General features: G+C 46.5%; 1 protein-coding gene across 1 annotated transcript; it reads right to left on the reverse strand.

Annotated features, from left to right (window-relative positions):
* Positions 1-10,345: 10,345 nt before the first annotated feature.
* On the reverse strand, positions 10,346-15,608 carry LOC109150061. The gene is made up of 2 exons (XM_019298053.1): positions 15,078-15,608; positions 10,346-10,489 (listed from the first exon to the last, which is right to left on the reverse strand). The coding sequence occupies exons 1-2, from the start codon at positions 15,606-15,608 to the stop codon at positions 10,346-10,348; spliced, it is 675 nt and encodes a 224-aa protein (XP_019153598.1).
* Between the last annotated feature and the right edge of the window lie 9,424 nt (positions 15,609-25,032).

Consider the following 25,032-nt stretch of genomic DNA (forward strand, 5'->3'; position numbering starts at 1 on the left):
CAAAAACACGGGAAAGGCACTAAACTACCAGGCACTAGACATCGCGCTCGTCTAAACATCACCTAAAAGATCACAAAGATAAACATGGGACGACGCTCGGTCTGCGAATAATGCTGGTAACCCACCAATACATGTGAAATATCATACATAGATAGATATAAGTTATAAAGCCATTTTCGAAACAGAATACATAAGTATATAAGTGCAAAACCAAGAGTAAACACCAACTCAAGACTCATCACTCTCAAAGATAACACGGGAACACATCCCAAGACCACAAGGATAACCACAACACAAAGGATAAAGACAAGACCGATGGCAACACATGCCCTTGTGACTACACACGTCACAAGAAAGAGAACTCACAACAACGGCTACACACGCCCTCGTGACACCACCCATCACGAGTTGATATGCCTTCCTTATGCCCAGTTCCAACCTTATGGCTACCCCCAACCTTATATCTTTTTCCAACCATTACCTCCAGGACCCCTGTATAACCAAGTCCAACCTTATTCCCCCGGGACCGTCGTCCCCCACCAACGACCACCAACGAGACCACCAATTCATAGTACACAAGGTACCGTGCACACATGCCCGGATAACACATGTTATCCCCCATAAAACGTGAACCTTACACAAAGGCCACAACTCCATAATCACGTCACGGCCACCACGAGGACCGCTGCAATACCTTGGTGACTAGTGTCCCATACCACTAATCGTGCAATCCAGGTAAAGGCACACACACATCACACCACAACAGGAATCAATCAACGGATCACAACGAAGATATGAAACCATACTCAATCAAGGAATGGGTCACGGCCAAACAACAATAACGATGAATAACACAAGTTATCATCAACCAATCGGAAGGTACAAACAACACACACACTAGCATTTAAACACCGAACTAGCATGCTTATCAAACGGGTAAACCAAAGGTAGTTCCGAAGAACACCCAAGACCCATCACGGTTCAACGAAACACAATGTTGAACACTTAGCACGATTCAAGACACCAAAACCTACATGGAATCCTACCATACAGTTCTAGACATATGAAACATCAAGAAGACACTCAAATAGTTCCACAAAAGAACATCGGGAAGTCAAAAGATCAAATACCGAGTCAAACGGATCACGGGGAACAAATCCCGAACAAACACCACAGTGTTCCCCGCGGGTGGACCCACGGGTAGTGCCCCACCCGTGGTCCCGCCCGCGGGAACACCTTCCCACAAGGCCATGTACCCGCGGGTAGGCCGGCGGGTGGTGCCCCGCTCGCCGTTCCGCCCGCAGGTACACACTTGTACCACAACAAATCCCTTCAGGGATTTTCTTCTCCAAACACAAATTCAAGTCCAAAACATGCCAAATCTCACCCAATACAACAAAATGACTTGAATCATGGAAAATGCCAAGCAATGGCACAAAGGAACCCTAAACACAAGCTCTAGATATGCAATATCACAAGACAAATGCATAAACCCTCACATTTCATAGCAAAGCACAAGTAGAATCCAAGAAATCACATATAGGTAAGCAAAATAGGTTTTGTAGAGCATGGGTTACCTCTTGTAGACCAAAAGACTTCACTTTACACCACAACAAGCTCCCCACAAGGGTTACTTTCCAAACCCACTTCAAGATTAAACCAAAAGATCATAAAGATCCTACTTTTAAGAAAAAGACAACTAAGATGAAACCAAAAACACAAGATGGACTTAGATCTTACCCTCCTAGATGCCCAAATAGGTGAAAGGTTGAATCTTGGTAGCAAATCTTGGAATCTTGACAAGGGTCTCAACTTAGCTTGTAGAATAAGCTACTCACCTTTCTAGAGAGAAGGTATAGCTAATTTCTAGGAAATGTAAGGAATGAAATGAGGAAGTCTTCTAGGTTAGGTTACAATACTAACTCTTGGTGAAAAGTCAAGGATACCCTTACTAACCTTTAGAAAGTGTAAGGAAAAAGGGAACTCCCCTCAAAGCTTAAGGTACAACATAGCTTTGAAGTTGACTAGTCAAATACTAGTCCTCAAGTATTAAAAATCAGGATTTTAGGAATTAATTCTTCAAATAAAATAAGATTAATTACTCAATTAATCCATGGATTGAATGTGGATTTTTGGGGTGTCACATCCTCTCTTCCTTCAAAGAAGCTTCGTCCGCGAAGCTTGGGTACGATGAATTAAAAGCAAACGGTGAAAAGAAACAATATTGTGACAAGAGGTTTAAGAACAAACTCTTTTGGTCAAAGACTCCAAAAGAACTCACAAGGATTCCAAAGAAAAGAAGTATTCCAAAGCAAGAAAGAAGGCATTTTAAATTCAAGGATTGGCAAGAGTTTAACAAACGGATAGATTGAGCATCAAGAACTCTAGCCTCAACACAACCACCGACTCCTAGACAACAACCAAGAACTAGGCAACTAACTCCAAACACCAACTATCAAGCTAGCTAGGCAACAAGCAAAAACAAGTAAGCACACAATGCAAGCAACAACCTACCACCAAACTAACAACGGCTAAGAAGGAAACAACAGGGAAAAAGGCGAACGGGATTACCACAACACAAGCTAGAACTCCTCACTCTCCGACTCCTCAGCCTCCTCAGACTCCTCTTCGTCTCTGCGGCTCGAACTGGCTTCAATCTGATCCAGCCTCTGATGCACTGCGACGAACTGCGCCTTCATAAACGCGAAGCCTTCTGCGATCATGCTGTTCTGCTGACGAAGCAAGGTGACAACGCGCTCCTCATGCGCCATGACGTCATGCTCCCTCTTCGTGCGAGCTTCTTTCCTCCTCCGGTTTTCCTCACTGTCCAAATCACTTTCTTCAGCTTCGGCGGCCTTTGGTGCTCCCACTTCTTCTTCTTGGTCTGCTTCCTCCACAACTTCTTCGTCACCGCCCAAACTCTGGACTGCGAGGCTCAACTTCCCGGCATGGATTCCAAGCTCCGCTGCTAACTCCGCCCGTTCATCAGGTGCTTTTCTTGCAACCTCCTCAAGCGTGATGTAATCACCATCATTCAGCTGAAACATATTACAACTCCGAAGATTGGTGGCATCCAACACCATCTTTCCCACGGCCTTCGGAAGGCAACCGTCCACACTAACACCCTTCCTAACCAAGATCCAACTCAACACCATCCCGTATGGTAAGCTCTTCCGATTGTGATCCCGGCAAAACACCATGTGTTGCAAAATCAAAGCAGGCAAGTTGAACTTAACCATGTTCTTGAGGCAAAAGGCAAAGGTGCACTCCAACTTTCCCAACAAACTGTTTTTGTTGTTATTAGGCAACAAACAATCCGATACCAACATAACCAAGATCCTCTGTTCCGCAGACAACCACTTTTTCTCTGGCCTTGAGGCTTGAGTGAAACCACTCGTACGGCCCAACAGATAACTCAAATAGTCCCGGTACCCCATGGTATCCGTACTAATCCAAGAATGACCACTGTACTAAGCCACTCCGGTAGCAGACAAACTCAACAACTGAGCCAACCTCTTTTCAGATAACACAACCTTCACACCTCTCACCTTAGAGGTGATCTCCTTTGTCACAACCATGTGACGATAGAATTCCTTAACCAAACTTGGGTAAGTCTCGGCCCTTATGGCGAGAAACCCATCCAACAAACCTTGAAATCTAAGCATATCCAACAAGGAATTAGGAAAAGATTCCGGATCAAAAGCTTTACCTTCAAGAACGAGGTAATGGGCATCCACCCATTCCGCTTTCCTAGCCAAACTTGATCTTCTAGGCATGGCAAGAGATGACCCAAAGCTCAACAAACAAAGCCTACAACTTCTTCTTCACACACACGCTGCCTCTCTCTCTCTCTCTCGAACTCTCTCTCTCTCTCGCGGCTGCTCACGGCGACGCGACGCACAGCAGGTCGGCGGCGGCGGCTCCGGCGAATACGACGGCGGTGGTTCGGCGGTGGCTCGGCGACAGTGGGGCGACGGGCAGGTGGTGGAGGCGGTGAAGCTACGGGTTGGGGGTGGGGTTTAGGTGATCTCACGGGTAGAGAAGAGAAGAAGAAAAGAGAATGTGGGATTTTAGGGATTTGGGAGAAATTGGGGAAAAAGATGATTTAATTTGGGGATTTTGGGTAAAGTGGGAATTTGTGGTTTAGATGGGATTAAAATTGGATAAGTTTCAAGAAAGACAATTGGCTCAAGTGGTTTAGAGGTTGGGTTGACAATGATTAAGCTTGGGTTTGAAACTCAAAGGTTATAATTAAACATTAGGCTTAGCTTTTAAGCTACACAAGGAAAGGTTTTTGGTATGAATTTTGCTATTTCCAAATTCAAAGAATACTTGGAAAATTTAGGGAGGTCACAAGGAATTGTTGTAAGAACAACCAAGTATAAAGATTGTAGAATTGGCCCAAATCACAAAACATTACAAGGATGGATTGCTAACTTCGCAACGAAGCTTATATACCAAACTAAAGAAATCACTTAGCAAGAAGAGTTTACACTAAGCCCCAAAAGAATTGCTATCAAGGAAAAACATGCCAAGGATTGCCAAGCAAAAGACAACTACGAAACACAAGATAACACTCAAGACAACAACGAACACGATGATCTCGGAAAAACAAGGATAGGCTAGAGGAAAGGGGTTACCTGCCAACTCATCCTCCATCAAGCCCTCCGACTCAGCCTGTGAACGCGCCATCACAAAGACCCTTCCTAGTGGCCTAGCTTCAACAGCTCCACGACCCGAACTACCTCCCGATGCTCCTCCGACTCCCGGGGGTGGCGGCAACGCTCTCTAACCGGCTAGCTGAGGGCACTTCGCGACCTTGTGACCACGATCTCCACATCGGAAACACCGAAGCACTTGGCCATGACAATCTTGGCCTGCGTGCACCTTCCCGCATCTTCGGCAAACAACCGACTTAGCTTGATTCCCTTGCTCCATCCGGTTAGGTCCTTGAGATGAGGATGACACTGTCTTGGCTTGGAAACTCGGTCGGGGATTCTTTAAGGTGGAAGAACCTCCGCTCTCAACCCTCTTCCTAGCTAGCTCATACGATCCTTTCTGAAGCTACTGAACACGATACAGATCCGCGGCACTCAGATACGCATCCTTAAGGGAACTTGGCCTACTCACCGTCAACGCTTTTCGTGCCTCATAATTCAGACCGGCGACGAATCTCTCAACCTTAGCAAGCTCCGTAGGCACAAGCATCCGAGCAAAGCGCGCCAACTCCAAGAACTTCTTGTGGTACTCAACCACAGACAGAGATCCTTGCTGCAGGTGAAGGAACTCATCAAACATGGCGGCTCGCACATGCGCAGGGTAGAACCTCTCGCGCATCCTATCCTTAAGCGCGGACCAACCAAACTCAGGCTCTTCAAGGAAGGTCGGACCTTCGTGGACCCACCACAGATCATCTTCTTGGCAAAAGTAGAACGTTGCCAGTTCTACTCTTCTCTCATCGGGACAACCTACAACCGTGAAGATCTTGTCGAACACCCTCATCCATTCTTCCAAAACCACCGGGTCTTCCTCACCCGCGAAGGTTGGCGGCCTATGTCCCGACACCAAGCGACCCATATCGCGGTGCCCAGCAGGTGGAGGAGGCGGCGCAGCTTGGTTGTTGTTCAGCAAGGCTTCACTGAGCGTCTGCATCGTCTGCGTCAGCTGATGGAGATTCTGAGCGAGCTGCTCGTTCGTCGGGGTCTCCGGGGTGCAAGCTCGGGGACGAGGAGGCATCGCAAACTTTTACAACAACAACACGATTACGAAAATATAGCAAACAAGCAAAGAACAGAAAGCAACACACAGCTCACCGCGCAACCTAGAGTCCTAAGCCTAACACTTAGCTTCTTAAGGTCGCATAGAGGTCTCAAAACACACTTAACCACTTAGAAAGTCTAGACTCAACTCTTCCTAGGCTCAAAACCTAGGCTCTGATACCAACTGTAACACCCCTCTAAAACAAGCTAAAACAACAGCCTTAACACATGCAGATAACACAACAAAACACTAGCACAGCGGAAGATAAAAAGGTAACTGGATAAAAGCAAATCCAAACAGGGGTGTTATGCCACGTTTACCAACAATGATAAAAGCTACGGCGGTCAAATCTGCATTGTGTACACAACTATCCCAAAATCCATAAGTCTATCACTACATCGGCTCACAGGCCAAAAACAAGGGAAAGGCACTAAACTACCAGGCACTAGACATCGCGCTCGTCTAAACATCACCTGAAAGATCACAAAGATAAACATGGGACGATGCCCGGTCAGCGAATAATGCTGGTAACCCACCAATACATGTGAAATATCATACGTAGATAGATATAAGTTATAAAGCCATTTTCGAAACAGAATACATAAGTATATAAGTGTAAAACCAAGAGTAAACACCAACTCAAGACTCATCACTCTCAAAGATAACACGGGAACACATCCCAAGACCACAAGGATAACCACAACATAAAGGATAAAGACAAGACCGATGGCAACACATGCCCTTTGTGACTACACACGTCACAAGAAAGAGAACTCACAACAACGGCTACACAAGCCCTCGTGACATCACCCATCACGAGTTGATATGCCTTCCTTATGCCCGGTTCCAACCTTATGGCTACCCCCAACCTTATATCTTCTTCAAACCATTACCTCCAGGACCCCTGTACAACCAAGTCCAACCTTATTCCCCCGGGACCGTCGTCCCCCACCAACGACCACCAACGAGACCACCAATTCATAGTACACAAGGTACCGTACACACATGCACACATGCCCGGATAACACATGTTATCCCCCATAAAATGTGAACCTTACACAAAGGTCACAACTCCATAATCACGTCACGGCCACCACGAGGACCGCTGCAATACCTTGGTGACTAGTGTCCCATACCACTAATCGTGCAATCCAGGTAAAGCCACACACACATCACACCACAACAAGAATCAATCAACGGATCACAACGAAGATATGAAACCATACCCAATCAAGGAATGGGTCACAGCCCAACAACAATAACGATGAATAACACAAGTTATCATCAACCAATCGGAAGGTACAAACAACACACACGCTAGCATTTAAACACCGAACTAGCATGCTTATCGAACGGGTAAACCAAAGGTAGTTCGGAAGAACTCACAAGACCCATCACGGTTCAACGAAACACAATGTTGAACACTTAGCACGACTCAAGACAACAAAACTTACAAGGAATCCTACCATATAGTTCTAGACATACGAAACATCAAGAAGACACTCAAATAGTTCCACAAAAGAACATCGGAAAGTCAAAAGATCAAATACCGAGTCAAACGGATCACGGGGAACAAATCCCGAACAAACACCACAGTGTTCCCCGCGGGTGGACCCTCGGGTAGTGCCCCACCCGTCGTCCCGCCCGCGGGACCACCTTCCCACAAGGCCATGTACCGGCGGGTGGTGTCCCGCCCGCCGTTTCGCCCGCAGGTACACACTTGTACCACAACAAATCCCTTCGGGGATTTTCTTCTCCAAACACAAATTCAAGTCCAAAACATGCCATATCTCACCCAATACTACAAAATGACTTGAATCATGGAAAATGCCAAGCAATGGCACAAAGGAACCCTAAACACAAGCTCTAGATATGCAATATCACAAGACAAATGCATAAACCCTCACATTTCATAGCAAAGCACAAGTAGAATCCAAGAAATCACATATAGGTAAGCAAAATAGGTTTTGTAGAGCATGGGTTACCTCTTGTAGAACAAAAGACTTCACTTTACACCGCAACAAGCTCCCCACAAGGCTTACTTTCCAAACCCACTTCAAGATTAAACCAAAAGATCATAAAAATCCTACCTTTAAGAAAAAGACAACTAAGATGAAACCAAAAACACAAGATGGACTTAGATCTAGATGCCCAAATAGGTGAAAGGTTGAATCTTGGTAGCAAATCTTGGAATCTTGACAAGGGTCTCAACTTAGCTTGGAGAATAAGCTGCTCACCTTTCTAGAGAGAAGGTATAGCTAATTTCTAGGAAATGTAAGGAATGAAATGAAGAAGTCTTCTTGGTTAGGTTACAATACTAACTCTTGGTGAAAAGTCAAGGATACCCTTACTAACCTTTAGAAAGTGTAAGGAACAAGGCAACTCCCCTCAAAGCTCAAGGTACAACATAGCTTTGAAGTTGACTAGTCAAATACTAGTCCTCGAGTATTAAAAATCAGGATTTTAGGAATTAATTCTTCAAATAAAATAGGATAATTACTCAATTAATCCATGAATTGAATGTGGATTTTTGGGGTGTCACAGATACAATCCCGGGCGGATATGTGTGCAATCGAGAGTCTTCTCGGGAACAACAAAGGCTGGAAGAACAGCACCTTCTCGGTCGAGTACGACCCGTGGATCCTCCCGGTCGAAAGGGTATGGAGCACTCATTACCGGAAGCAAGTAGTACCATTCGAGACAAAGGCTCTTCAGGACGCCATCGCTAAGATCTCGAGCGAGATCCACGAATACAAGATCTTTCGCTCGAGGGAATGCTACGACGAAGCCCGACTGCCACCGCCAAGATACTACTTGGAGGAGAAATACTTGCCCGTGCCGGGCGTAACAATTGCGAAGGCGGCAGTTCAGGCTGAGGCAGAGAATGAAGGTCTAACACTAACCGATCGTCCCCGACCCTAACTCCCCGATCATTTTCCGACCTTAACCTAACCAATTTCTTTTTGTTTGCAAAAATGGCAGGATTCGAAGAAAATGAGGCACCCCGAGCCCCCATAGCTAAGATCGTGCTCGGGAAGAAAAAGATCAAGGGCAAGCCGGCCGGGGATAAACAAATCCCGACCGCCCGGCCAAAAGGCACATCAGCAACCGTTACCACAGCCGAAGGCTATGTGGTCGACGCCTCAGACATTCTTGTCACCCGGGTGACTGCCCCCAAAGGCAAAGAGAATGTGTCCGAAAAGGGGGTTGCAGAGAGCGGCGCACTGAAGCGCCGAAGAGAGCAGCGCATCCCGGGCCCCCCAGCTAAGGTCCTCAAGGGCGACGCATCCGTCCTTACGCGGATCGGCAATGCCGGGCCGATCAAGGAGGATCTGAGCAAACTCACCCCGACCCAAGTGGCCGAGAAAATTGGCCACGACCTGGCCGAGGTAAGGACATTTCGATTTCAGGTATTTATACAAGTTCCTCCGCTCGGGCTAATCCCGAGCGTCTTGCTTGTTTTGCAGATCTCTCGAGCGACCCAGCTTCTCCAGCGCCGAGCACTGCTGGCTAATTAAGCTGACGCCCTAAAAAACGTCGGGGAGCAGCGACAAAAGGAGAACACCGACCTCCGGACCGAGCAGAAGAAGGTCAAGGAGGAACGGGACACGGCCGAGAAAGCGGCCCGAGCTGCGAAGGGAGCTCAGGAAGTGGCCGAAAAGGCGGCCAAGGAGGCTCTCGGGGTGTCGACGATGCTGAAGACCCGACTGGCTAACCTTGGAGAGTTGGCGCAGTTCCTTTTCCGGGACGATGCGTCCGGGACAAAGTTCCTCCGGGAGGTCCGGAAAACCAAGGTCGGGGAGGCCTTGATTTGGACGTTCGGCCGCTGGGGATTCAAGTCTGTCCAGCGGAAGATGTGTGAAAAAACCCAGGCCTACATGCGAGAGGCCCTTGAGGGCGAAGATCTCGACCTGGTCCTGACGACCCTTCCATCCGAAGTTGCCGACCCCGGCCCGCCGCCGTTCGACCCCAAAGATGAAGTGGCCGAGCCAAGCGACGCCGCCGCGAAGAAGTAGCTAGGCTTTCTTTTCCCTTTTGTGTAGATGTACTTGATCGGGAGCACGGTCCCGCTTTTATACCGGGCACCTTTGAACAATTTAATGAAATCATCTTTTGTCCATCTTATCTCGCTCGTTCTATTTAGATGCATTTTACTTTTATCTGTTTGTATGCTGGCCGTTCATTACCCGACCCTTCGGCCTAATGGCCTGGTCGTGCTTTCCCGACCGATGGTCTTTTGGCCGTTCGTAATGTCGAAGTCTTTGGCCTGTCCGTTTGGGATTATCCCGACCAGACGGCCTTGTCGACAATTCGAAAAAGATTTTGGCCTTGCTGCTCGGGTTGTTCCCGATTGCTTGGCCTTACACTTCCTTCATCCTAGCCCCCATATTGTTGTGCGCTTGAGGCACGAGTGAGTGCAACAATGGAAAGAAGTTGGACGAATCGGGAAAATTTTGCTGTAGCTCTTGCTTTCCCAATTGGTGGCGTGACCCGAGTGTCCGCCGAAGATGAGCGCATTAGCCGGTCGATAAATTCGCCCGACTAAGTTATAAACGGCTATTAGAGCCAATTCGTTAGATGACTATTAGAGCCAATTAGGTTGACGACTATTAGAGCCATTTTGTTGCACACCCCTATCGGTTGGAACCGAGGGAGAGGTGTTGGGTTGGGCGAAAAGCCCGTCTTCATTGTTGTTGCCGAGGCTCGATCGGGTAGATCCCAAGCACGACTGGTTGTGGAAGCAAATTCAAAGCAACCTACATTATAGTAAGAGAATTAAAAAACCGATCGGGCCGCCGTATGCAAATGGTCGAGCAATCACCGATCATATTTACATTAAAAATTCCCGTTCACAGACGGTCAAAAATATTTACAACAAATAATTTACAAACAGGACGAACAGGACCCACTCACAGGTTGAGCCCCCAATTTGTCAATAATTACAAAAAACGGCTAATGCCTAAACAAGACGAGGTGCTCGGAATTCCAAGTTCCCTCGATCTGCCTACCGGTCGTCGTCTCCAGTCGGTAGGTTCCCGGCCGTATTACAGCGGTGATGACATATGGCCCCTCCCAGTTTTGAGCTAGCTTTCATCCTTCCAAAGGTTGACTGGCTTCCCGTCGGCGTAGGACATAGTCCCCGACCTGAAATTACCGAGGGTTGACCCTGACATCCTTTGAACTCTTCACTCGCTTCTGGTACTCGGCCATACGCCGAGTAGCTAGCTCTCTCTTTTCTTCGACCCCATCGAGATCCACGACCATCGAATGTTCGTTCTCTTCTGCATTATAAGTCCGTTCTCTGGCGGTCGGGATCCATGCCTCGATCGGGAGTCGGGCTTCGGCCCCATAGACAAGGGCAAATGGTGTCTCCAAAGTTGCTTCCCTCGGGGTCGTCCATAAGTCCATAGAACATATGGTAACTCCTCGGCCCAACTTCTACCAGCCGAGTGTAGCTTCTTCTCCAGACCTTCCAAGATTGTCCAATTGGCGTTCTCGGCCTGTCTATTTCCCTTAGGGTAGGCCACCGACGACCGGATATGAGTTGTCCCGATCGTGTCAAGAAAGTTCTGAAAATACTGGCTCACGAATTGGCGCCCATTGTCGCTGATGAGATGCACGGGCACACCAAACCGGGAAATGACATTGCGCCATAGGAACCGGGCGCATTGTTGGGAGGTGATCGTGGCTAACGGCTCGGCCTCGATCCACTTGGAGAAATAGTCAATAGCGACGATGACAAACTTTCTCCGACCGGCCAGTTGCGAAAAGGGATCCAAAATATCTACCCCCCAACTTGCAAAAGGAATTGCAGTCGTGACCAGCTGATAGAACGTAGCCGGTCGTCCGGGCATCCGAGCGAATAACTGACACGTCTCACAATCCCGGGCAAGCTTCTCACAATCTAACTGGAGAGACGGCCAATAATAGCCGATCAACATGATTCGACGAGCCAACGAACGGCCTCCTTGATGCGATAAACAGATGCCCGAATGCAATTCCTTCATCACCAAATCAGCTTCAAAAGCGGTCAAGCAGCGCATGAGAGGTCCACCATACGATCGTCTATATAGACGACCATCTAGGATCTAAAACCTTGGAGCTCTGAGCTTGGCCTTCCGAGCATGCTGGGGGTCGTCTGGGAGCCGACCGTGCTCAAGGAATTCTATCAGATCGGTGATCCAATTGTCTTCCGCCGGTTGGATAGGTGCGACCGGCAATCGATGGATGCTGTACCTCGGGACCACCAAAATCTGAGCGATCTTTGACATATGTTCCGGGGCGTCTTGGGCCAACTTGGACAAAATGTCCGCATCGGCATTCTCCAATCGGGGTACATGTCGAACGGTGTATCCCCGGAACAAGGCGAGCTTTTCCATTGTGAGGTCCCGGTAGACTTGTAATCGCTCACCATTCACTTCATAATCTCCCAGGACCTGTCCGACCACGAGCGCAGAATCTGTTTGAGGCCGGATGTATTCAGCCCCCAAGTCCCAAGCACACTGCAAGCCATTGACAAAGGCTTCGTACTCGGCTTCGTTGTTGGTCGGGTGGAACTGATATATTAAAGCAAAATAAACCTTGAATCCTTCCAGGCTTGTAACCACCACTCCTCCTCCTGCCCCTTTCTTGCTGCTTCACCTATCTGTTGCCAGCGACCACCACTCTGCCTCGGGGTCCTCAACCTCTGGAGGTCGGGTATCTCAAGCGGTGCACTCGACCAAGAAATCTGCAAGGGCTTGACCTTTGATGGCTGGTCTTGGTCGGTATTCGATCGCATATTGGGTCAGCATTAACGCCCACTTGACTAGGCGACCAGATGATGAGGCGGTACGGAGGACTGGGCTGATCGGCTGATCGGTCAGCACACGAATGACTCTTCCTTGAAAATAGGGAGCTAGCTTCTTCGCAGCGATATACAAGGCATAGACGACCTTCTCTAGCCGAGAGTACCGGAGCTCGGGACCGTGTAGCGCGTGGCTTACATAGTACACCGGTCGCTGGACCCCTTCCGGATCGGTTCGGCACAATACTACGCTTACTGCTCGATCGGATACGGCGAGGTACACGTCTAGCTCTTCCCCGAGCTCTGGCTTCGACAGCACAATTGGTGACATAAGATACTCCTTCAGCTCGTCGAAAGCCGCTCGGCACTCATCATCCCAGACGAAACCGTTCACCTTGCGCAATACCTTGAAAAATGGTAAAGAGCGCTCGGCTACCTTGGAGAGAAATCAGCTTAACGCTGCCAACCGACCAGTTAACTGCTGGACCTCCCGAACGGTGGTAGGTGGTTGCATGTACAGAATTGCTCTAACCTTGGCCGGGTTGGGCTCGATCCCCCTCCTGGTCATCATGTAGCCGAGGAACTTCCCGGTTTGAACCGCAAATGTACATTTGGTTGGGTTCAAACTCAGCTGATACCTCCTCATGATCTGAAAGCATTCCCGGAGGTCCCGAGTGTGGTCGGATCGGTCCCGACTCTTGACCAGCATATCGTCAATGTATGCTTCCATCATTCGGCCTAGCAGATCGGCGAAGAGCATATTGGCCATTCTCTGATAGGTCGCTCCTGCGTTGCGAAGGCCGAACAGCATTACTCGGTAGCAATACAGCCCGTCCGGGGTCACGAAGGCTGTCTTGCTCTCGTCTTCATGGTGCATCATTATTTGATGATATCCCTTGAAAGCATCCATGAAGCTCATCAACTCAGCCCCGACCGTCTCGTCGACCATTTGATGAATGCTCGGGAGCGGATATGGGTCGAGCGGACAGGCCTTGTTGAGGTCGGTGAAATCTATGCACATCCTCCAAGCTAGGGGCTTAGGAACAAGAACAATATTTGCCACCCACTCGGGATAGATCACCGGTCGGATGTGCTCGATCGTCGCCATCTTCTTGACCTCCTCTCTAACGAACTCGCGGCGATTGGAGGATAAATGTCGAGTCTTCTGAACAACCGGCTTGGCTGCGGGATCGACGGCAAGCTTGTGACAAATTACCGTTCGGTCGATCCTGGGCATGTCTTCGGGCCCCCACGCGAAGATATCAGCAAACTCCCGGAGAATTGCCAAGACTTCTGCTCGGAGCTCGGGGGTAAGGGCCCGGCCAATCTTGATCTTCTTGTCCGGTCGGTCCTCGGACAGGGGAACTTCTTCGATTTCCTCGGAAGGCTCGGGTTGCTCCTTCCGGTCGCTGGTAGCTTCCTTGATGATCGTGTTCACCCAGGAAGAGGTGCCAGTATCACGCTTGTTCACAGCCCGGGTGTAACACTTCCGCGCGGATTGAACATCTCCGCGAACTATGCCGACCCCATTGGGGGTGGGGAATTTCATGCATAGGTGGGGCATGGAAATTATCCCACCGATCTTCATTATCGCTGGTCGGCCCAAGATGATGTTTTGGACACAGTGCAAGTTCACCACAACAAACTCCATCTCGGTCTTGATAGATTTCAGCGGGGTGCCGATCTCTACCGGGATCACGATCTTTCCTTCAGGGCGAACAAGAGCCCCGGTAAATCCCGACAATGGTACACCGACCGGAATCAGCTCTCTCTTGTTGAGTCCAAGTTTCTCAAACACATCCAAATAAAGGACGTTGACACTGCTCCCCGTGTCCACCATAACCCTCTGGACATCGGTCCCATTCACATCGATCGTAACCACGAGCGCTTCCAAGCCGTGGTCACCACTGTTGGGCTGATCCTCCAAGGTGAAGGTTATGGGCTCCATCTTTTGTCTTTTCTTGGTATCACGGGAGTCTACGATCGCGACCAGGTAGTTCTCCCTCGGTCGGGAAGCATCATCCAATCCACCAAAAATGACGTGGATGGTCGGCTTGCCTGCCGGTCGGCTGCTAGATGGAGGGTCGGGGTCCCGGCGGTCATCTCGGCGGTCATCCCTGTGGTCATGACCCGACCGATCTAAGCGTTCAGCACGATCGGAGCGATCAGAGCGGTGATGTGAACGTCGATGATCTCTCCGATCGGTATTCTTCTTCGTTTCTTCTCTTTTCCCCACACACTTGTCCAGTTTTCCGATACTGAGCAAATCTTCCAATAGCTCGCGTAAGTGGGTACACTCTTCAGTGTCATGCCCGGCACACCGGTGATAAGCGTAATGCTTAGATTTGTCCGGTCCGTCTTGTCCGGGATGGGGGAGTCGGATAAGATTGCAAGATTGGGCGTACTGCATAGCTTCCGCCGTTGATCGGTTCAAGGTCGTAAACTCGCCAGGCCTGGTGCGGGATTGGGGATGGTCATCACCCGACCGATGCTCCGCCCGGCCGGCTGGTTTACGGGATGAAGTCCCGACCTCCTGCGATCTTTTGACGGCGTTCGCTTCTCCGGCATTAGCGTAATGCGTCACCCTTCGAAGGGCTTCTTCATAAGTGGCCGGGGGATGGAAGATGAAATCCTGATAGAGATAACCCGCCCGGAGAGAAATATGGAGCATATGGGTGGCGGTGGCGTCATCCATCGGTTCGACTTCCCCGACCGCGGCCTTCCACTTGACAAGGAAATCAGACAAGTTTTCCCCTTCAAGCTGCTCGGCCTTTTCCAAGTACATGTAGGGCTTCCTCACTATTTTGGAAGTAATAAACTTCCGCACAAACTTCATAGCCAAGGTAGGGAAGTCAGAAATAGAACCCGGCTGCAACGTTCGGAACCACTCCGCCGCCCGACCGGAAAGCGTGGAGTAGAAAGCCATACACATCACGGCGTCTGATACGCCCATCATCATCATATTGCCGTAGTAGTCATTGACATGGACCTCAGGGTCCGTACGGCCATCGTAACCTTTATTCCCCGGGACTTGTAGATCGAGCAGGTATGGCTGGGCCATAATCTCCGCCGTGAAGGGTGTCCTCAATAAGGAGGCTGACTGGTCGACCGGGGGCCTCGCTGTGTGCTCGTTTCGAAACCGAGCAAATTCTGCCTGGAGGTTATGGAGCAGTCATCGGGTCTCGTTCAGCTCGATCGTCTAGGCCTGGGTAGTTTCCCGAGCGCGTCGTCGACGATGCGATCTCGACCCACTATGTCCGGATGAAGCCTCCTGGCTGGCCTCCTGCATCGGCACATCTCCTGAGCGCCGGCTCGGGTCCTACGGAACCAATCGCTGCTGCATTGCTGGTCGGAGGCGCTCAAATGCTACTGCCCGGTTGACTTCTTCAGGGTCCTCTGTTTGGGCTTGGGCTTCCGGTTGTGCCTGTTGAGCCTGTCGTGGTACCTCCATGGCCTCGGCACCCTGCGACCCCAACCACGAACGAGCCGAGCGTCGAGCCCGGGAAGTGGGCTGATGCTCCGGCTCTACCTGTGCAGTCGGGTAAATCGGAGGAGCGGCGGCTGGAGCCGTGTACGCAGGCGTGTAGGGGGGATAACCGGCCGGTGGTGTGTAGAACATCGGTTGAGCGGGCCAATATCCGTATGGTGGAGGTGGAACCGGGTAGGGATATTGCCCGGGGTATTGAGGCTGCTGACCGGGTGTTGGATATCCCGGTTGGATATAATTGACCGGCTATTGGGCGGCCGGGTACTGAACTGCTGGATGGGGTGGTGAGAGGTTGAGATTGAGGTCGATAGTCTGACCTTGGTATTGAGTCGGCTGATGATCGGATGAACTGGCCGCATCCGCTTGATCGTCGTCGAGGAGGTTGTATGCGAATGGATACATAATGAGAGATAAGACCGGTGCTCGTCAAACGTTAGCTTACTTGCACGGGTCCCCACAGACGGCGCCAAAATGATAGTGTTAATTCCCACGTAAGCGGTAAATAAAATAACACAAGACCAATTTAAAGCAAGTAAAAGTCTTTATTGATCAAGGTGAGGGTCCTAAATACAATCTACAATGGCTATTTCGAGGGCCGACTGACTGCGGTCGGGATGCTCTGAGAATAGCCTATCGATCGTCCAAAAGTCCCCCACACTGCTGCAACCGCGGGTATTTATAGCCGCTGGGCCGGAGACACAAGTCCGGTCGTTTGGCATGTCACCCACGTAGCAATGACGTGTCTTCTCCCCGTAAGCCCTACCTGTCAATGCCTAGCGCTACCACGTGCTTCATCTCGACTCTCTCGCCTAAGGGCTATCAATCGGGTACTGAAGACGCCGGTCGGGTGTTTTACCGGTCGGGCACGACCAGGTTCCTCTAAGAAAGTCCGACCTGCAAGCTGCATAAACAAGAACAAAAGACGAAGGCGTGTCAGTTGGGGTATTCCCTACCAATCATAAAGATCCTATCTTTAAGAAAAGACACATTAGATAAAACCAAAAACACAAGATGAACTTAGATATTATCCTCCTAGATGCCCAAATATAAGAAAGGTTGAATCTTGGAAGAACCTCTTGAAGTTTTGGCAAGGTTCCAACTTGGCTTGGAAGAAAAGCTACTCACCTTTTAGAGGAAGGGTGGAGCTAGATTTTTATAAAAGTGTAAGGAGAGAATGAAAGTGGTCTTACTAGGTTAAGTTACATTACCAACAACAAGTGAAAGGTCAAGAATACCCTTACTAACATAAGGAAGTGTAAGGAACAAGGGAATTCCCTACAAAGCTCAAGGTACAACTTTGACTTTGGGGTGGTTGACTAGTCAATTACTAGTCCCCAACTATTAAATTTCAGGAATTTAAGGAATTAAATTACAAATTGAAATAGGATTAATTACTCAATTAATCCCTTAATTGGATTTGGATTTTGGGGTGTCACATATAATCCATAAAATTCTCAAGGATACAATATCATACTCGGTTTTCAACATATCAAACTCTATATATTTCTATCATCAAAATATACTCCAAATCCCATTGATCAAACAACACATTCTAGTCATGCTTTTCTAATAAATCAAATTCTCAAAATGATCATGCTTTTCTATTCATTTCTCAACAACATCAGTAAGATAAAACAAGGCAAATCTCATTTACAGTGAACTCAACAAATAGTACTGTGAAGCAAAAACATCACCAAATCCATCATAACATGCTCATTTCTAATCCAAATTCAACGAAATCAAAGCCAAAACGTGCGTCGAGACGGCCCCGAGGTACCGAGCCACAAGGGCCCGTGACACCTGGCCCGAAACGACACGTAGCTGAGCCACAAGGGCCCGGCCACTGCACAGAATCTTCTTAGAACAATACTCAGGGACCTGGGGTGGGATTCCTCATGAGCCGCCCCATGAAGGCCGTTACATGGCCGGGCCTAGGAAACGGCCCTCTCCTAGGGCCGTGCCCTAGGCCCGGTTGGCCCCGGCTCTAGCCGGCGGCCCTCCTGATGGGCCGCGGCTAGGCCGCTACTCTGGTCTGGTGCACACTGTGTGTGCACCAGATAGATCTTTCATCTGCAAAAACACATTCCAAGCATGTCCAAAACATCCAAAACATTCTCAACACTTCAAAGACAAATACTAGATCACTTTCAAGCTCAAACACAATAAAAATCCACCATTTCTACTTATTTCTTCTCAATAAAATAGGATTCACAGAGCCAAAATCAAAGAGGGAGCCCCTGGGGTTATACCTTTGTTGCATCTTCTTCTTGTTCTTCTTCCTTGTGTGAATCTCAGCATCCACCCTTCTCATACACCACTCTATCATCACCTAGACACCTCAAACAACAACACAAGCCAAGCCTAAACAAACCTCAGAGAATGAAAGCTAAGAGAGAAGGGAACCTTAGTATGGAAAATGAATGGAGGAGATGAATGCTAATACTTATTGTTTTGGCAGCCAAGAGCTTGAGGGGAAATAAAGAAGAGATCAGGAAAACACAATGAAGCTAAAGAGGTATTTTATAGGGTCCAAAACTGTAACACCCCCCAAACAAGCTAGATAAAAAGCCTTAACACATGCAGATCAAACAACAAAACTAGCACAGCAGAAGATAAAACGAGAACTGGATAAAAGAAATCCAAACGGGGTGTTACGCCACGTTTACCAAACACGGTAAACGCTACGGCGATCAATCTGCAAGTGTATACATCTATCCCAAAGACATCAGTCTAAAACTACATTGGCATACAGGCCACAAAACAAGGGTAAAGGTACTAAGCTACCGGCCACTAGACATCGCGCTCATCTAGACATCACCTGAAAGATACAAAGATAAACATTGGGACGACGCCCGGTCAGCGATAATTGCTGGTAACCCACCAATACATGTGAAATATCATACATAGATAGATATAAGTTGTAAAACCATTTTCGAAACGGAATACATAAGTATATAAGTCAAAAGCCAAGAAACAGTCAACACAAGACTCACCACTCACAAGGATAACACGGGAACACATCCCAAACCACAAAGGTTAACCACAACGCAAAGGATAAAGACAAGACCGATGGCAACACATGCCAAAGCAACACATGCCTCCGTGACTACACACGTCACAAGAGAAGAACACACAACACCGGCTACACAAGCCCTCGCAACATCACCCATCACGAGTTGATATGCCTTCCTTATGCCCTGTTCTAACCTTATGGCTACCCCCAACCTTATACCTTCTTCCAACCATTACCTCCAAGACCCCTGTACAGCCAAGTCCAACCTTATTCCCCTGGGACCGTCGTCCCCCACCAACGACCACCAACGAGATCACCAATTCATAGTACACAAGGTACCGTACACACATGCACACATGCCCGGATAACACATGTTATCCCCCATAAAACGTGAACCTTACACAAAGGCCACAACTCCATAATCACGTCACGGCCACCACGATGACCGCTGCAATACCTTGGTGACTAGTGTCCCATACCACTAATCATGCAATCCAGGTAAAGCCACACACACATCACACCACAGCAAGAATCAATCAACGGATCACAACGAAGATATGAAACCATACTCAATCAAGGAATGGGTCACAACCCAATAACAATAATGATGAATAACACAAGTTATCATCAACCAATCGGAAGGTACAAACAACACACACGCTAGCATTTAAACACCGAACTAGCATGCTTATCAAACGGGTAAACCAAAGGTAGTTCCGAAGAACACACAAGACCCATCACGGTTCAACGAAACACAATGTTGAACACTTAGCATGATTCAAGACACCAAAACCTACATGGAATCCTACCATATAGTTCTAGACATACGAAACATCAAGAAGACACACAAATAGTTCCACAAAAGAACATCGGGAAGTCAAAAGATCAAATACCGAGTCAAACGGATCACGGGAAACAAATCCCGAACAAACACCACAGTGTTCCCCGCGGGTGGACCCACGGGTAGTGCCCCACCCGTGGTTCCGCCCGCGGGAACATATTCCCACAGGGCTATGTACCCGCGGGTAGGCCGGCGGGTGGTGCCCCGCCCGCCGTTCCGCCCGCGGGAACACTCCTGTTCCACAACAAATCCCTTCGGGGATTTTCTTCTCCAAACACAAATTCAAGTCCAAAACATACCAAATCTCACCCAACACAACAAAATGACTTGAATCATGGAAAATGCCAAGCAATGGCACAAAGGAACCCTAAACACAAGCTCTAGATATGCAATATCACAAGACAAATGCATAAACCCTCACATTTCATAGCAAAACACAAGTAGAATCCAAGAAATCACATATAGGTAAGCAAAATAGGTTTTGTAGAGCATGAGTTACCTCTTGTAGACCAAAAGACTTCACTTTACACCACAACAAGCTCCCCACAAGGCTTACTTTCCAAACCCACTTCAAGATTAAACCAAAAGATCATAAAGATCCTACCTTTAATAAAAAGACAACTAAGATGGAACCAAAAACACAAGAGGGACTTAGATCTTACCCTCCTAGATGCCCAAATAGGTGAAAGGTTGAATCTTGGTAGCAAATCTTGGAATCTTGACAAGGGTCTCAACTTAGCTTGGAGAATAAGCTACACTTCTTTTCTAGAGAGAAGGTAGAGCTAATTTCTAGGAAATGTAAGGAATGAAATGAAGAAGTCTTCTAGGTTAGGTTACAATACTAACTCTTGGTGAAAAGTCAAGGATACCTTTACTAACCTTTAGAAAGTGTAAGGAACAAGGGAACTCCCCTCAAAGCTCAAGGTACAACACAACTTTAAGGTTGACTAGTCAAATACTAGTCCTTGAGTATTAAAAATCAGGATTTTAGGAATTAATTCTTCAAATAAAATAGGATTAATTATTCAATTAATCCATGGATTGAATGTGGATTTTTGGGGTGTCACAAAAACCCTAGGAGAAGTGCTCATGATTGGAGGAGTGCAAAAGGGTAAATTGGCTTGGCTAGAAAATGTCTTAGGCAAAGTTCTTGGAGTGGTGTGGTTCACCATACTCTATGGACCATGGCTAGAAGTGCTATTTTAAATACTTTGGGGTTGAAAATGAATTTTCTCAAAAAGTTTTCTAGATGAACACTTGTTTAAAGCTTCTTTGAATTCTCCCGGTCTCACTCAGATTGGTTTCTCAATTTAAAACTTGGTAAGCGAAGTATCCGAAAATTTAGGATTGTGGAATAAAAGAAGTTTTGGTGTTGAATTAATTTAAAATGTGTCCAAAATAATTTTATTCAAACACCACTTGATCGCAAAATTTTTTTAATTGAGTGAAAATGGCTATTTTGAAATTTCTTAAAATTGAATTTTGGATTGTTACAGCCGGCCCAATTAAGGGGCAAAGTGCTGGCCATACTCTCGACCTCTCTTAAGAGATGAGTATGCACGACCACTCACGCCAACCAAGCTGGTTATAATAATTCATGAATTGAGTTTATAATTTAGGTATAACTAATGGACTAAAACTGTCATTTTGCCAAAAATTTATTACTATGTTATGAGGTGATGAATATTAAGTGATAAATTAAGAATGAAAAATAACATTTTTTTTAATGTGGAAAGAATTATACTTAATGGTTTTATCGGGATCGGGTCCACTATAAATCGATGGAATGTACAAAATCTGAGATAATGACCCAAAGAATAAGTAAATAATACAAGTTATAACTAAATAGTTGACTAGAAATAAAATAATACAAGCTATAGCCTAAATAGTGGACACTGGTGTATGGGTTGAATGTTAGGATCACAAACCACTGGACCAGGGGGGATTTAGTGAACAAGGGATGATGTCTAAAGGAAGACATCAAGCTCCTAATATAGCGTTGAAGACCTTTCGGATGGTTGAAAAATGTACGGCTCTAGCTTGCCTTCATTATTGGTTATACATGTGTCTCTTCACTATTTGGATGCCAATGATCTTCACATGGGTAAGTCTTACTCTTTAATATATGATATCTTGAGTGGCTTGGGTGGTTGGTGTTGTTTGTGTTATTAGGCTGAGGTCATGGGTTTGAACCTAGCTTTTTTTTTTTATTTTTTTTTTTTTTTGGTGGGGGTTTGAACCTAGCTTGTTAGTTCACCTTTGTTAATATATTTCTTCCTTTCACACTCCCTTCAACTTCTTAGACCAATACTTTCCCAATAGAGCGTTATGTTGTGCAACCGTGTGCACCATGCACGATTGCAAAAACGACGTCGTTTTGACGTCCAACTTAAAAAAAAATAAAAAATAAAAAAAATCAGTTTCGATTGTCGTTAACGGCGTTATGTTGTGCATAATTTGAACTATACATCCATAACTTCATAACTATACATTCAGAATTGCATAACTACACATCCACAACTTCATAACTATACATTCAGAATTGCATAACTACACATCCATAACTTCATAACTATACATTCAGAATTGCATGCATAACTACACATCCATAACTTCATAACTATACATTCAGAATTGCATGCATAACTACACACCCATAACTTCATAACTATACATTTAGAATTGCATGCATAACTACACATCCATAACTTCATAACTATACATTCAGAATTGCATAACTACACATCCATAACTTCATAACTATACATTCAGAATGTGAAATTATAACTTCATAACTATACATTCAGAATTGCATGCATAAATACACATCGATAACTTCATAACTATACATTCAGAATTGCATAACTACACATCCATTGTTGCGAAGCTTCAATGAGAGAGGGAAGATGGAAGTTTAAAGAGAAGGTAACTGCTTTATTCATCATCTTCCAACTTACAGAGAAGAGACCTTTTATACGAGAGAGAAGAAGTTGGGGCTAACTCTATGGACAAAACAGATTAACTGAAAAATAACAACTTGAACATCAGCTGCTAATAACAGACTAAACAGATTTATTCCATTGGGCTGGGCTTGGACTGATTTGCTGTTGGGCTTGATCTGCTTGTAGTTGTGATGTCTGATAGCCCCCCGCAAGCTGGATTATATAGATTGAACAATCCCAGCTTGGAAACATAGCTGAAGAAGGTGGCTGGACAGTGAGCTTTTGTCAAGATATCTGCTAGCTGACTTCCAGAGGCCACATGAAACAGCTTGATGGTGCCATTGTGGAGTTTTTCCCTGACTAGATGACAATCTATCTCAATGTGTTTGGTTCTTTCATGGAAAACCGGATTCTCACTGATTGCTATGGCAGACTTACTATCACAGTAGATGGCAGCAGGTACTTTGGGATGCACTCCAAGTTCATTTAGAAGATAGATCAGCCATTGAACCTCACATGTTGTTGCTGCCAAAGCTCTGTATTCTGCTTCTGAGGAGGATCTTGATATTGTAGCTTGCTTTTTTGACTTCCATGATATCAAAGCTTGATCAAGGAATATGCAAAAGCCAGTGACAGACTTTCTTGAATCCACACAAGCACCCCAATCAGAGTCTGAAAAAGCTTTTAGGTGCAAATCAGAATTGGTTGGGAAAAATAAACCTTGTCCTGGAGCACTTTTAATGTATCTAAGAACTCTGTGTACAGCTTGTAGATGTAGGTGTGTAGGATTATCTAGAAATTGGGATAGTTGTTGTGTAGCAAAACTTATATCAGGCCTTGTAATGGTTAAGTATAGTAACTTTCCAACAAGCCTTCTGTACAGAACATTGTCATCAAGAGGATCACCTTCTTTTTTACTCAACTTGTGTGATGGGACAGTTGGACTGTAAACTGGTTTGGAATCCATGAAACCTGCCTCATCCAATAATTCTAAGGCATATTTCCTTTGAGATACAGCAATTCCCTTCTTTTGTCTAGCTACTTCTAGTCCTAAGAAGTACTTCAAGGGACCTAGATCCTTGATCTGAAACTGATCATTAAGCTCCATTTTAACCTGCTGAATCAACTTCAAATCAACACTAGCCACTACTATATCATCTACATAAACTAGTAGGGCCATGAATGATGTTCCTTCTCCTTTAATAAACAAGGAATTATCAGGAACAGTTTGCTTAAACCCCATGTTCTGCAAAGCAACACACAACTTGGTATTCCACTGCCTACTTGCCTGTTTTAAACCATATAAAGACTTGATTAATTTGCAAACTTGGCCATTACTTCCTTCTGCATACCCAGGGGGAAGATCCATGTATACTTCCTCTTCTAAGACCCCATGAAGAAAAGCATTGTTCACATCCATTTGATGTAAATGCCATCCTTTTGCAGCTGCAACTGCTAGAAGAGTCCTGATGGTGGTCATCTTGGCCACTGGGCTAAATGTGTCTAGGTAGTCAATTCCAAGGGCTTGGGTGTAACCTTTGGCCACAAGCCTTGCTTTATACCTCTCAATTGTACCATCAGCCTTGTGTTTTATTTTGTATACCCATCTACATCCAATTGTCTTCTTGGATGGTGGCAGATTTACTAACTCCCAAGTGTTATTGCCTTTTAAGGCATCAATTTCTTCCTTCATGGCTTTCTGCCAACATTCATACTTCACTGCTTCCTTGTAGCTTCTAGGTTCTGTGTGACATGTGAGATTCATAACAAAAGAGTGGAATGAGGGTGAGAGTGTAGTGTAGTTTACCACCTTTGAGAGATCATGTGGGGAAGATCTGACTATAGAGCTATGACACACATAGTCTTTTAGGTAAGCAGGAGTGGACTTCTGTCTATTGGATTTTCTGATGACAGGCTGTTGATTCTGTTCTGATGAGGTGTTGTGTACCTGCTCAGTTGAATTTTCAGAAGCTTCATTAGGATAATTCTGAGAGTCATCAGTGTCATGAGAGTCATTCTGTGGGCTAAAAGTATCCTGGGAACCATTATGACAATCATTAAGAGAACCTGTTGAAGGACAACCATTAGCTCTCTGGGAAGGAGTGTCAGAGAATCCCATTGAAGTGTCTGCTGGGAGAATAACTTCAGGAGCTTGTTTCTTGGGCACAATAGGTTGAAAAGGAAAATTATTCTCATAAAAGA

The sequence above is a fragment of the Ipomoea nil genome, unplaced genomic scaffold, assembly GCF_001879475.1.
Source record: "Ipomoea nil cultivar Tokyo-kokei standard unplaced genomic scaffold, Asagao_1.1 scaffold0114, whole genome shotgun sequence".
Lineage (NCBI taxonomy): Eukaryota > Viridiplantae > Streptophyta > Magnoliopsida > Solanales > Convolvulaceae > Ipomoea > Ipomoea nil.

Excerpts from the sequence above, each read along its gene's own strand:
- LOC109150061 (XM_019298053.1), bottom strand. The coding sequence starts at position 15,608 with ATGGCCCAGCCATACCTGCTCGATCTACAAGTCCCGGGGAATAAAGGT. Across the intron at positions 10,490-15,077 it reads CCGTCAAAAGATCGCAGGAG|TCGTGCTTGGGATCTACCCG; the intron begins GTCGGGACTTCA and ends TTCCACAACCAG.